Here is a 13,560-nt window from a genome sequence, read left to right as displayed (position 1 = left end):
TGATGTACTGCCTCGGCTGATGCAGAAATGAGCAAGCAATTGAAAATGGCTGGACGCCATCATATTGCCTTCATCGAGCCTCTTCTGCCAGCCTCGATTTTCTCATCAGAGTCGTTGTTCCTACCTGGTGGTAACCTCACAGTCTCGATTTTGAATGAGTTAGTTTGAAGGATAATAGTCCGCCGACAATGGCGCCCCGCGAAGACCTCGTTTCATCGGCGGTAACCTTCCTTCAGGATCCATCCGTCGCATCAGCTCCGCTCGAGAAGCGGATTGAGTTCCTGAAATCCAAAAACCTCACTCAAGAAGAGATTGCTGTATCTCTCGCCCGTGCCAGCGGCGATGCAGCTGCCAACCCAACTCCATCACCACAGAATGCGCCCTACTATCCTCCTCCAAACGTCCGAGGTCCTCCGGGTCCCAGATACCCCTACCCTTATAACCCATACGGGGACTGGCCACCTCCACCACCGCCGGAACCGCCCAAACGAGACTGGAGAGACTGGTTCATCATGGCCACCGTTATCGGCGGTGCAGGATACGGCATCTACGTTCTTGCTCAGAGATACATCAAACCGTTAATTTCGCCGCCCACGCCTCCGCAATTGGAACAGGATAAAGCCGCCATCGACGAGCAATTCAATAAGGCATTTGCGCTTCTCGATACACTATCTTCCGATACTGCTGCATTGAAACAAGCTGAACAGGCCCGAACCCAAAGATTAGACAGCGCCATCACAGACATCGAAGAGGTTGTCGCGGAGCTGAAAGCCGCGAACCAGAAGCGAGAAGATGATGCCCGACGTATGGAAGCAGAGATTAAGACCATGAAAGACAGTCTACCTCGCTCTGTTGATAATGTGCGGGATGCGAGTGAGAGACAGTTGAAAGAACTGAGCAACGAGTTGAGTAGCTTGAAAGTCCTCATGGGGAATCGCATGGGTAGTGGTTCCAGTGTCTTTGCAGTCCCACGCACGCAGCCGGGTACCTTGCCAGGCCCAACGTCTGCCTCCGCGTCAAACACCGCGGCAGGGACCCCTTCGGCTGAGAACGCTCCCGCCGGTGGCGGTGTGAATACCCCAAGGCCAGCACCATCGTCGACAAGCTCGACACCACAACTCCCTACGTCTACTCCAACACCAATTGCAGCTACTTCGAGCCGACCAACAACTGCCAGCAAAGCCTCCATTCCTGCGTGGCAGATGGCGGCACTTAAGGCGGCAAATAATCCTAGCCCGGCGGCTGCGACCCATGGGGCTAATGTGCCAGTCACTACCAATGGTGCATCTTCGGGATCATCCTCTCAGCCGCCGCCGCCGCAGCAGCAGCCTGATGGCGCAGAGGCCGTCGCTGCTCTTAACGCAAGTTAGATATTCATATCCCAGCAAATTGGAAAAAGTGTTGTCCTTTTGGGTCCCTTTTAATCATGAAGCCTCTCCAGCTCCGAACCGTTGCCGTGCAATCTCCCTAAATATACTCATAGTCTTCTCTTCCTTTTCTTTCACTGCTTGCAACCTCCTTTCTCGCTCAGCGCGCCTGGCTCTCAATACCTCCTCTCTGCGTAGTTCCTTCTCACTCTTCTTTCTTTCCTGCTCCTTTTGCATCTTCTTGAGCTCTGCTAGACCGTCCTCCCCCATGAGGTCAGAATCCACGACATCCACATCGCCGGATGCATCCTTCGAAACTGCAAAGAAGCGATTTGCTTCAGCACGCTCGCGGCGCTTCTCTAATTGGCGCTCGCGGGTCCCTGGTTCAGCGCGCGGTAAGAGATCGTCGAGGCGCTCTTTTTGAAATTTGCGATCTTGTTGGCGTTCGTGACGGAGCTGTTGCGCATGCTCCCGGCGGGTGGCGTGGGCCTCTTCGGTCGCATGTTCGTCGCGCGCACGGAGGTCTTCAAGGGAAGGGATAGAGGCGCCGTGGCCTCGAGACTTAACGGAATCATCGTACTCCATGGGGATTGTGAGGGATGAGGGGAGGGTAGGACCGAAGTCTACCTCCTCTTCGGTTTCATTGTCGTCCTGCGCCAGCGGTCGACTATCAGACGGCTTCTCCTGATTCCGTTTTGTGCTAGTCCTCCAATCGGAGTCGGACGAGACTTGGTCTCGCGCTCTCGCCTTGTCTAAAGTCTCCGAATCATACCAGCCCTGCGCAAGTTCTCCACGATTCCTGCCATGTTAGCCTGCGTATTTACAGGGGCTTCCATCTCCACCACCCAGCGCCGCTGGAATCAACGTTCAAACAGTTACTTTTCCGCTGGCTCTTATGAGACGTTGGCGAATCTGTGGAGAATTCTTACCATTTTTGAACGAAACTCTTCCACCGTCCTTTCACTTCCGCGTCATCCAAATTCTCGAGGTTCAACTGTTTCTGGATATCCAGATATAGCGCGAATAAGGGACGGTATGCGGGGAGGTCGTGGCGAGAAAGCTCCCGCGCTCCATATGGCAGTGGCTTTCTTGGTGCAAGAGAGTGTTTGGTGCGCTGGTCATGCGGCTTGTGAGATCGGGAACGGTGGGAATCGTGAGAGGGTCTGCGGTCATGACGATAGGGAGAACGTGAGCGAGAATGTGAGCGAGGACGGTGGCGGTGATGTTCTGGCATTGTTTCTACGTTGTTCTTGGGAGAGCAGGGAGAAAGACGGGAGTCCTCGTGCGATGACATCGTTGTGGTTTGGTCTTTTTCGCTGTGCCGAAGTCACGCCGCAGTAAAAGGCAAGGATATCCCGAGCCCCTAAGGCATCATCGGTTAGAGCGGCGCAATAACTGCCAAGACCCATGCCTGCTGACGTTTAAGATTTTGTCAGGCTTGTGTCTCCTTTTCCGTAGACCTTTTTGCATTATAGACTTGGTATCTGGTCGACTGACTTTAGCCTTCAACATGCACATACTTGTGAGCGAACTCTAAAATCTTTGGTGGGGAGATATTGCTGACTCTTGGATCAGGTTGTAAATGATGACGGCCCTCCATCGAATCAATCATCGCCATACGTTCATTCTTTAGTGGCCGCTCTTCAAGATGCCGGGCACTTGGTATCAGTGGTTTTGCCTCACGTCCAGAGGTCTTGGATAGGGAAAGCACACATGGTTGGTCACACTTTGACTCCGACTTACTATCGCCCCGGCTCCCTCTTGAAGGACGACGGGGTCACTTCGGATCGACCGTTTAACGACGGCGGAGAGGAATGGATTTTAATAGACGGCACACCGGCAAGCTGTGTGCAGATCGGTCTCCATCATGTCTTCAAGGACAGGGGTCCAATCGACCTCGTAATCAGCGGCCCGAACTATGGTCGCAATACCACCGCAGTCTTTGCTCTGTCCAGCGGGACCATTGGCGGCGCTATGGAAGGCGCAATGAGCGGCGTGAAAAGCATTGCCTTATCCTATGCTTTCGATTCGAGAGAACACGATCTTGAAATCATCTCTGCCGCTTCAAGGTTGAGCACTCGACTGATAGAAAAGTTGACCAAAGAGTGGCCGGACGACGTGCATCTGTACAGCATTAACGTTCCTCTCCGAAAAGGAGTCGAGAATAACAAAATTCTCTATGCTGAAATGATACAAAACCGATGGTTCAGCGGCAGCTCGTTTACCGAATTGCCCGAGGAGGTAGACAACGAGAACCCAAACGTGGAGGAGCAGATAATCCGCGAGACTGGAGAAGCTAACGGCAACAACGGGAACAACGGTAATCGAGTCACGAGGAGAGCTCATCGCAGATTCAAGTGGTCTCCGAATTTTGCAGACGTCCGTAAGGCGGTAGTCGATGCCGGCAAAGGCGACGGTTGGGAGGTCCTGCAAGGAAACATCACGTGAGTATTCCAAAGACGACAGTGACTGAGGAGGCACACTTATAATCACAGGGTTACTCCATTGATCGCCAATTTCTGGCACTTGCCACACTACACCGGTGAAATCAAGCTGTGAGTAAGTTCACCTTGGGCGATTTAGGTGACACAACCCGGGCACAGTTACTGATCGGCTCCTCCACAGAGATGATGCTCGTTCAAGCTCAATAGCCTGCAATATAGACCCGAATTTTCCGCCCATCTATGCACTGATTGATTATCCGGACGAATATGTGCAGCCTCTCATTCTAGCCGGCCTCGGACAGTTAGCTCCAGCGCCTGTTAGGCTCATTTCGAACCTGAGTGATATGCCAGATCCTTCAAACCGTATTTTGCAATTTACAGCGTACGAGAGAATTGACTTCGAGCATGCTATGCAACACTTGCAGACCTCTCTTGTTTGCTCCTATGTCATCCGAAAAGCGCTTATTCGTAAGCACTATCTATCCAATACAGTGTCTATCTGGCTAGTCAAACACCCGAGTAGCATTCTGGCAAAGCATTTCAAAACATGTGTGCATTTCGAACTCGACTACGCAGAATTTCTAGATGAGGCACTGGTGGATGCATGGGACCTGAACGAGAGCTTGGCGGAAAACGAGCAGCAAGAGTCCGTCGAACAAAAAAAATGGTGGATCTTGAAGCCAGGAATGAGTGATGGTGGCAACGGCATCCGACTATTTTCAACTAGCGGTGAACTTCAAACCATCTTCGAGGAGTGGGAAAAGGATGCACCCGATGTCGATGCCGAAAGCTCAAGTGGGCAGGACGAGTTTCATCATGTTCATGCGAGCAAACAGGGCGAAACTCCTGAAGGTAACGCAATGACATCTCAACTCAGGCATTTCATCGCCCAACCCTACATCGACCCTCCCCTCCTACTGGAATCCTACGGCTACCGCAAGTTCCACATCCGGGCTTACGTATTGGCGGTTGGAGCTCTGAAGGTGTATGTATACAAGGAGATGCTAGCGCTTTTCGCGGCAAAGGCATATCAGCCTCCTGCTTCTACCACAGGCCCTGATACGCTTGACCTGGCACAACATCTGACAAATACCTGCTTTCAAGATGAGGCGACCAAAAGCGCCGCTGTGCACCGGTTCTGGGATCTGGAATCCACTGGAATGCACACAAACTGGAAGGACGGCGTATTCCAACAGATCTGCGACATAACTGGCGAAGTGTTTGAGGCTGCAGCTCGTGAACAAATGATCCACTTCCAAACAGTGCCGAATGCTTTTGAAATCTTCGGTGTGGACTTCCTAATCGACCGCGACTGTAATGTGTGGCTGCTGGAATTGAATGCCTATCCGGACTTCAAGCAGACAGGACAGGATCTCCAGGACGCCGTGGTCGGTGGACTTTTCCAAGCGGTCACCAAGACTGCAATCGCACCATTCTTTGGTATCGCTGGATCTGGAACGGTACAGATGCCGCTAATCAGATCGATCAGTCTAGGTCGGTGCTGAGAGCACGCCGCTGAAGCAAGATCAAGCGGTCTGCATCCATTCCATCGATTCTTTGTGCCGCCCTGCGATTGGCAACCCTTCCGCCAGTTCTAGGATGATGTTGTGCGACATTGAGATCCAGGTGTAAACGAGCCGAAGGGCGCGTCGTCCTAGTTCGGATGCAACGGGATCTGCAGTCCTCCTGCAACAAACCCCTTTCGACAGCTTTTGATCCGTTGTTCCTTGTCTACAGGCACCTAGTCATTTGCCGAACCCAATCACTACTGGTGACAGGTTGCCGGGACTCTCTCACTGCCCTGTGCGGTTGGTCTTGCTAGGGGTGCCGGTCGAACAGGTCCCATCCCATCTGCCTCCAGCCGAAGAATGCGAATGGCGCGAAACAGCAAGGCTGACTACAAGTTTGTGAGGTGACTCGGTTGCAGAACACGAGTCTCGAACTTTCTTCCTGAGGTTACGCAGGGTACCGTCAGTCTGACCTGACACCAACCCGCTCCCATTTGGCGTCAGTCTTGAAGATTGCCTCTGTTCTGCGCAAGTTTCGTACCATGCAGGCCGTAGAAGACCACCTCGATATTCTGACTGGCCAGAGGAGAAGAACTGGTACCAACGAGGCTGTGTCACCAGCTAGTGCGAGGCTGCAAAGCACGCAGTAAGCCAGATTGAATCCGCCCTCATCAAACTCCAACAGCGATTCAGCCTCCTACTATCTCCTTAGCCCATCATTCATGCAGTTGTAAATGCTAAAGTCGCGAGATGGCTTCTTCCCCGGCCTGATAGCTCCTGCCGCGTGAAGGGAGCTGGCCCCCAATTCTTGCCACAGACCAAATTCTAAGCACCAGTCCATCTCACCATCACGACGACCTCCTCATCTTCTGGTCACTCATAGTCTGCTTCTGTGCTGAGTCTGCATGTCTCCTCTTTTCCTGGGAATCCGTTGTGTGGTATCGAACAAAAAGTTTACGTATTCTCGATCAGGTGCTGCCTACACGCCTCTGTCTAGGCAGACATCGCCGCTCTCACTTCTGCCTCACCATCACCTCTTGTTAATCGGGTCCTACTCCTCTCCCACTACAATCGCACGATCCTCTGTATTGACGAGACGGCAAACATGATACCTCTCGCTCCACCTGAAGCCCCATTCATTTTGAGGGTGTTTCAGCTCCTTACCGTTGTTGCGTCCTCCTCCTTCTTCGCCGTTGCTACAATCGCCAACTCATTCTCTCCAACCCAAGCACCGAAAACGGGAAATCTGCGCAAGTTTCAATTTGGCTTGGCCTGTATTGCTGCCATCCTGTCTTTTGCCGAAGCAATAATTGACCTGAAGAGATCCTACGCCTACCAAATCTCCGATCCGGACGCCGTTTATGCCCTCTTCCTCACCTTGGTCTGGGTTATCCTCCTGCTTAGTCTTAGTGGAACTCCCGCAATCACATCATGTCCTCACCTTGGAACTTGGACGATCCTTCTCGTCTGCCAAGGCGCGGTCTTTGTACTCTCGCTTCCTGGCACGTCGTCCCGGGACGAATGCCTACTCGCACGCTCCCTTCTCCAAGGACTTCAGCTAGCAGTTGTGGTCGGTCTTCTCGGAGATAGTCTACTCACTCGACTCGTACAGCGGAAGAAAAACACAGAAAATGAGGATGAATCGCAACCGCTGTTGGGCGATGAGTCATCTCCGGTCAGACCCAATCTACACAACGAGGCACGAGAACCGGACGAGGAAGAAGCAGACAGACTGCGCATTCGAAACAGGCCATTCTGGCAGTATTTCGCCTCTTTCAAACTCTTTGTGCCATACATGTACCCAAGGTCTCGCAGATTACAGCTTTACTTTGGTGGAGTGTGCATCACCAACGCTTTGACGAGAGTCGTCACAATTGCCCTCCCTCTCAGTCTCGGCATGGTCATTGATGGACTCGGAGAGGTGATTCCCTGGAAAGCAATTGCTCTATACGTTCTGCTCCGATTCTTGTTGTCACACGCTGGCTTCCCACTCATTGAAACATGGTTGTCTTGGCGAGTAAACGCTGATCTGGTAGTCGCCTTGCAGCGACATTGCTTCAGTCACATCATGAACTTATCGGCCGATTTCCACGACTCCAAAAAATCTTCGATCATCTGGCAGACAATGCATCAAGGTCAAGATGCGATTGACCTGCTTCATGACGTTATGTTCCAATTCTTGCCTACAATGGTCGACTTGGTTTCGGCCGCCGTGGTCCTCACATGTCTCTTTGGGCTTTACATGACCTTCATAATTGCATCAACGATGGTCCTATTCTATTGGCTGACCTTCAAGGCACTTGTCAAGAAGAGATCTATGCGTCGGTCGTGGTTGGATGCGTACCACGAGCAGTATTACCAAATGAGCGAGTCAACCTTGAATTGGTCGACAGTGTGCCAATTCGGACGCATTCCATATGAGATCCAGATGTATCGAGAGAAAGGCGACATCACTCAGAACAGGATGCTCCTTTGGTGGGTTTATGAGATTTGGACCCGGGGACTGCGCCACGTAATTCCCTGCATCAGCTTTGTTGCCGCATGCAGCGTGGCCGCCTTGCAAATTGCACATCATCAGCACAAAATTGGTGATTTTGTGGTGTTAATCACATACTGGGCGCAACTCACTGGACCGCTCTCTTCTTTGGCAAGCGAATTATCAAGAGTAGCCGAAAAGCTGGTTAACGCCGAGAAGCTGGTGGCGATACTGGAAAAGAAGCCACGCATCCAGGACTTGCCAGATGCTAAACCCTTTGTGTTTCTGGACGGCGCCGTTCAATTTGAGAATGTTTCGTTCTCTTACGATGGCAAACGACAAGTGACAAAGGGTGTTACCTTCCGGGCGGCACCAGGCCAGACTGTAGCATTAGTTGGACAGACGGGAGGTGGCAAGAGTACCATTTTGAAACTCCTTTTCCGATTCTACGATGTGGACCAAGGCCGCATCTTAATTGATGGCCAAGACATCCGCCACATTAAGATGGAAAGCTTCCGCAAACACATCGCCATGGTTCCCCAGAATCCGGTCGTATTCAACAAGTCGGTGCTTGAAAATGTCAGATACCCTGATATTGACTGTACCGTCGAAGAGGCTATTGAGGCCTGTAAAGCAGCAGCACTACATGACAAGATTATGTCGTTTACGCATGGCTATCAGGAAAAGGTGGGCGAGCGCGGCACAAAACTCTCGGGTGGCGAGCTCCAGCGACTCGCAATTGCGCGAGCGATCCTCAAAAAGGCGGACATTCTACTCCTGGATGAAGCCACCAGCAGCGTCGACAGTCTCACCGAGAAGAAGATTCAAAGCAGTATCCGCCAACTCTGTGCAGGCAAGACTGCATTTGTGATTGCACACCGTCTGTCTACAGTTCTGCACGCTGACCATATCCTTGTCATTCGCGATGGCGAGATTGTCGAGAATGGCACGCATGAAGCTCTGATCAAACAGGATGGTGCTTACAGTGAGCTCTGGCGTAGCCAACTTCGCCTGCAGGCCGAGGAGTGTGAATCTAAATCCCGGTCTCGCTCCCCAGAAAGACCGCGTGCACCGGTCCTCATCAACGATCTAATTCCCGGTGGGCAAGGGACCCCAACCCTGGTCGAGAGTATGGGCAGAGAAAGCAAAGACGGGGACGCAGAGCAACAAGAAACTAGATCCACCAACGACACATCAAGCATCCAGGAACAACAGCATCGAAGCCATCAGGCATCACATACTGCTGTTGACGCGCGAGGTAGGACGAACACCCAAAGACTTGCCCATGTTTTAGGTAGGAAACTGTCGCGCTCAAAGTCGCCAGGGAAAAGCGGATCGTCAGAGTCAGTTCTGAACCCTGACGCTCGAACGTTCAGGCCTCGACGATTCCAAGTTGGCAACCGCAGCACAAGTTTCTCAGTTGGAGAGATGTCGGTTGCGAGAGAAAGTCATTTGGGGAATTCTGTCAACGGGCACCCAATACAAGACAGACTCGAGACGCTTTCCAACCAGGAGAATAATTTCAAAGGGACTGTAGCAAAAGAAATTCACAATTCGCTAGCCATCGTTTCGGAACCGCGCTCACCCTTGGTTTTCCATTTGAAGCGAAAGTGGCCGGGACAAGGTCGCGAGGCCTTGGAAAGTAGTGAAAAACATTCTATCGATAGTACAGGAGAGGCACACCCGGAGAGCGACGGTGCCAAACTAGAAATCAGATCACTTCCAGGAAACGCCCGCCGGCGGTTGACTGCCAGCGAGCCTTTTCCACAGAATATCGATGTCGAGGAAGATTCGGACAACTCGTCAGAAGATGCGAATGTGCTGCAATCGGCGAAATATTCGAGGTTACCAAAGATTTCATGCAGGAGGACTGTATCAGCGGTGAATAGAAAGACGGGACAGTCCAATGAAGAGGAAGGATCAAAAGGTTTTGAAGCTGGAGCATCAGTTAACACGGCAGCAACGAGCCCGGCTATTCGCACTCCAAGATCGCACCTGAAGGTTCCTGCCAACTCCCCAGCATAGGAGGAGAACGACGGCTCTGCATCCTAATGAGATGAGCACTTTGCGACATCAAATTGGACGACAGCATTTTTTTAGACTATTGAGAACATTGAGCACGCTACCATGACGACGACGAAGAGCAGGGTTTCATCATCCACCTTTGCGAAATGAAGCATGGAATCCTTGTCGGGCCTTTTACAATGAACATGCTGTCCTTACGATGATGGATATTTCCACCCGGTAGCTACTATCCAAACAGTCAATTAGGCAGCAATAGGCGTGTGTTGATACATGATTTGACGCCCTTTGGCAAATCGGCATTGTGCATGCGTGCAGGGAATGTCCCACTCAGTATTAAGTGACATAGCCATTTCAACTCTCTCCAACTCGATGGTTTCCACTTCGCATTGTCGCCCGGTTCCGCAACGACCAACGACTTGTGGTAATATATACTCGTCCTTTCAATTCCTAGCTGTGAAACATCCTCAGCGATGATGTCCATCTCTGCCAACGGCCAAGGCATGAGCAATACGGAAATTCTGGAGCTCGTTGGATCCGATGGCACTCAGAGCCACGTCTTCGAGGAATCGTCACTCAGCCAACTGGAGGCCAACCCACCGCAAGATGCTGTCTCTGCTGAAGATGTACCTCCAAATGGTGGTTATGGCTGGGTTTGCACAGCTTGTGTCTTCCTGATCAATGCCCATACCTGGGGACTGAACAGTGTAAGCACCATGAAACGAACGAACTGATACAAAAAAGCTCATTTGAGACAGGCATGGGGTATTTTCCTAGCCCACTACCTCAGTGATCCTGCTTTCCAACAGGCGTCACATCTCGAGTACGCCTTGATCGGCGGTCTCTCAATCTCCCAGTCTCTCTTAAGTGCGCCTGTTGTGAACATCTCCACGAGACACTTAGGCATGAGGATCACTCTTCTCATCGGCACCGTCTTGGTCTTCGTTGCCCTCTTCGGTGCTTCATATGCAACCGAGATATGGCATCTGTTCTTGACACAAGGCGTTTGTTTCGGATGGGCCATGGGCCTTCTCTACATCCCGGCTACTGCTGTTCTCCCCCAATGGTTTTCGACGCGCCGGAGCCTCGCCATGGGAATTGCATCCTCGGGAGCTGGTCTTGGGGGGCTGGCGTACAATCTCGCGGCAGGTGGCATCGTCCAGAGCTTGGGAATGAATTGGGCTTACCGCATTTTGGCATTCTGCGGGCTTGCTGTCAACGGAGCATGCTCGCTCCTGCTCAAAGACCGCAACAAGGCCGTTCAACCTTTGCAAAATGCTTTCAACTATCGTGAATACGGCCACATTGAGGTTATCCTGGTCGTCATCTGGGGAGTGCTTACTGAACTGGGTTATATTGTCTTGCTCTACTCTCTACCCAACTACGCGACTTCTATCGGTCTCACAGCTGGACAAGGATCAGTTGTCGGCGCTGTTCTCAACCTTGGTCTTGGAGTCGGCAGACCGGTGATTGGATACTACTCGGATGCCTTTGGCCGTATCAATATGGCAGCGATTATGACCGCGCTCTGCGGAGTTCTCTGCCTCGCCTTGTGGGTGCCGGCGAAATCATACGGCGTCCTCATAGCCTTCGCTCTGACATCAGGATGCGTCTGCGGCATCTTCTGGAACACTGTCACACCAGTGACTGCCGAAGTGGTAGGGCTCAAACGACTGCCTTCTTCCTTTGGCGTCATTTGTCTGTCATTGGTTGTGCCGACGACTTTCGCCGAACCGATTGCCCTTGAAATGGTCAGTGCTTCTGGATACCTCAGCTCGCAGATCTTTGTGGGCTGTATGTTCCTCCTCGCTGCGGCAAGTACGTGGGTCCTTCGATCGTGGAAGATCAATCAGGTCGAGTTGAAAGCCGCAAGGGAACAAGGGATCAGCAGCCCCGGTGCTGCCTCACAGACCAGGATGGACCATGGATATTGGCTGACACCACAAAGACTGCTCTGGCTGGGCAGAGTATGAAAACGAGAATCCCGTGGGAATTGTTGGGCAGCGCAAGGACCAAGGTTCAATTGTTTCAGACTGTGTCAACTCTGCGTGAAAACCTTCAGGTCTCATTATAGCCTGATTACCTCTGCCCAAAACAAGCTGCTGCGCCGTCATCTGTTACCGCCTCTTTCGACCTTGCACCATCACGTTCCAGCCGTGTCTTGAAGAGGTTGAATGCATGTCTCAGGCAGACAATGCCCCCAGCAACCATGTCAAGAACAGCTGAAAAAAAAAGGCTGCAAAGAAGGCTCCAAAGTCGTAAGATTTGACAAGGTGACCTTCTGGATCAGTCTCCTGGAGTACCAGATGTCAAATTGCCCGACAATGCCCTGACAAGCCACCAGCGTCATGTGCTCGGATGCGAACGAAGGCGCTCCTCCCCAGGATGTGACAACGACAACGAAGCGGCGTACTACAAAAAGATCTTTATACGCTGCGGTTCGAATGGCTGAGGCAGCCATGTGTAAGGACCTTCTGTTCGCATATATCAACCCTCTGCTCCTCCACACTTACCTTGCCAGCACACAGCTTCAATCCACACAGCAAATCTGATATCAAATTAGGAAATGCCAATCAGCAATCATCATGGTACAGCTCCCCAAACCAGCCTCTTTTCGGGGTCTCATGCTACTTGTTGCCGCATACGATCTTCTTCTTACAAGCGCAACGATCCTTCCGTGGATGGCCACGATTTTTGCTCTGCCAGACTGCTTATGGCTCTGGGTTTGGAGCTCGCGTGATCATTTTCACGAGCGCTGCTTGCTCTCCCTCGGACTCAACTTTGCTCTGTGGCTCTGTGACACCACGGAAAGCGGCGACTTGCTTTCCTGGGCCAGGCTACGTCCTCACCTTCATTGTCTCACAGTCCCGGTACTTTGGAATGCTATGGCTCTACTCTGCCTGCAAGGCGAATATTTTGTCTCAACCGTGCCGGGCGTCATCGTTGCTCTCTCCTTGTCTGACCAGAAGGCGTCTGTTTTCTTGTACCATGTTATGCTAGCAGAAGAGTTCCTTCTAGAGGTCTTCCAACTATACTTGTACACAAACGCCGCAGTTTGGATAGCCTCCAAATGCTGCTGCAATGATGAGGAGGTCAGCAGGAGTCCCACGGCCGAAATCCCCCAACTTGAATACCAGGAATTGGCCTATGACGATGATGGTGACATTTTCGAATTGCCAGTCCCTGGTTCTTTCTCAGCCAGCAACCAGCAGACTGGCAATGATTCACAACATTGCCACGAAGACAGAATTTTCAGCAACGGTGGTGGTCAAGGAGGAGAGGATAAGAGGGAAAAGAAAGGGGAGAAAGACGAAGAGGATCTAGACACCGAGGACGAGAGTGAGGAGAGTAAAGACAACGTCTCGAAAATAGACAAGACCGGCGATAAGAGAGCGGTGACTTATTCAGAGAAGCCAGGAGGGAAAAAATCGAAGCAAAATGATACTAATACCGACGCCAACTACGACGCAGATACGGAATCCTCTTGTGACGGGTCCTCCGCACCTCGCCGTCGCAGCCGTTACCGTGAGCTGCACGCTTTTTACAATATCTCACTGCACCTGGCAGCGGTAGCTGTGACCAATATGCGCCGACACTGCGACCCAGGCACTCTAATCGGGACCACCACGGGCGCGGCACGACAGGAAAGGGAAAGAGAAAGAGAAAGAGAAAGAGAAAGAGAAAGAGAAAGAGAAAGAGAAAGAGAAAGAGAAAGAGAAAGAGAAAGAGAAAGAGAAAGAGAA

The 13,560-nt window shown here is 51.8% G+C and overlaps 6 protein-coding genes across 6 annotated transcripts; 5 read left to right on the top strand and 1 right to left on the bottom strand.

Annotated features, from left to right (window-relative positions):
• Nucleotides 1-188: 188 nt before the first annotated feature.
• Nucleotides 189-1,370, top strand: Z519_05237 (uncharacterized protein; the record flags this gene model as incomplete). Its single annotated transcript, XM_016762978.1, has 1 exon — nt 189-1,370. The coding sequence occupies one exon, from the start codon at nt 189-191 to the stop codon at nt 1,368-1,370; it is 1,182 nt and encodes a 393-aa protein (XP_016620591.1).
• A 54-nt stretch (nt 1,371-1,424) lies between these two features.
• On the bottom strand, nt 1,425-2,601 carry Z519_05236 (uncharacterized protein; the record flags this gene model as incomplete). The annotated part of the gene is made up of 2 exons (XM_016762977.1): nt 1,425-2,166; nt 2,297-2,601. The coding sequence occupies 2 exons, from the start codon at nt 2,599-2,601 to the stop codon at nt 1,425-1,427; spliced, it is 1,047 nt and encodes a 348-aa protein (XP_016620590.1).
• A 276-nt stretch (nt 2,602-2,877) lies between these two features.
• On the top strand, nt 2,878-5,316 carry Z519_05235 (5'/3'-nucleotidase SurE; the record flags this gene model as incomplete). Its single annotated transcript, XM_016762976.1, has 4 exons — nt 2,878-2,889; nt 2,943-3,811; nt 3,863-3,922; nt 4,011-5,316. 4 exons carry the CDS (start codon nt 2,878-2,880, stop codon nt 5,314-5,316), a joined length of 2,247 nt encoding a protein of 748 aa, XP_016620589.1.
• A 1,108-nt stretch (nt 5,317-6,424) lies between these two features.
• On the top strand, nt 6,425-9,820 carry Z519_05234 (uncharacterized protein; the record flags this gene model as incomplete). The annotated part of the gene is made up of 1 exon (XM_016762975.1): nt 6,425-9,820. One exon carries the CDS (start codon nt 6,425-6,427, stop codon nt 9,818-9,820), a length of 3,396 nt encoding a protein of 1,131 aa, XP_016620588.1.
• Nucleotides 9,821-10,293: 473 nt separating this feature from the next.
• Z519_05233 (uncharacterized protein) lies at nt 10,294-11,790 on the top strand (the record flags this gene model as incomplete). Its single annotated transcript, XM_016762974.1, has 2 exons — nt 10,294-10,524; nt 10,576-11,790. The coding sequence occupies 2 exons, from the start codon at nt 10,294-10,296 to the stop codon at nt 11,788-11,790; spliced, it is 1,446 nt and encodes a 481-aa protein (XP_016620587.1).
• Nucleotides 11,791-12,702: 912 nt separating this feature from the next.
• Z519_05232 (uncharacterized protein) lies at nt 12,703-13,390 on the top strand (the record flags this gene model as incomplete). Its single annotated transcript, XM_016762973.1, has 2 exons — nt 12,703-13,212; nt 13,289-13,390. The coding sequence occupies 2 exons, from the start codon at nt 12,703-12,705 to the stop codon at nt 13,388-13,390; spliced, it is 612 nt and encodes a 203-aa protein (XP_016620586.1).
• Between the last annotated feature and the right edge of the window lie 170 nt (nt 13,391-13,560).

Source organism: Cladophialophora bantiana (assembly GCF_000835475.1).
Source record: "Cladophialophora bantiana CBS 173.52 unplaced genomic scaffold supercont1.7, whole genome shotgun sequence".
In the NCBI taxonomy this organism is placed as follows: Eukaryota; Fungi; Ascomycota; class Eurotiomycetes; order Chaetothyriales; family Herpotrichiellaceae; genus Cladophialophora; species Cladophialophora bantiana.
Note: the sequence above shows the minus strand (reverse complement) of the source record. Positions and strands in the feature narration are given on the sequence as shown.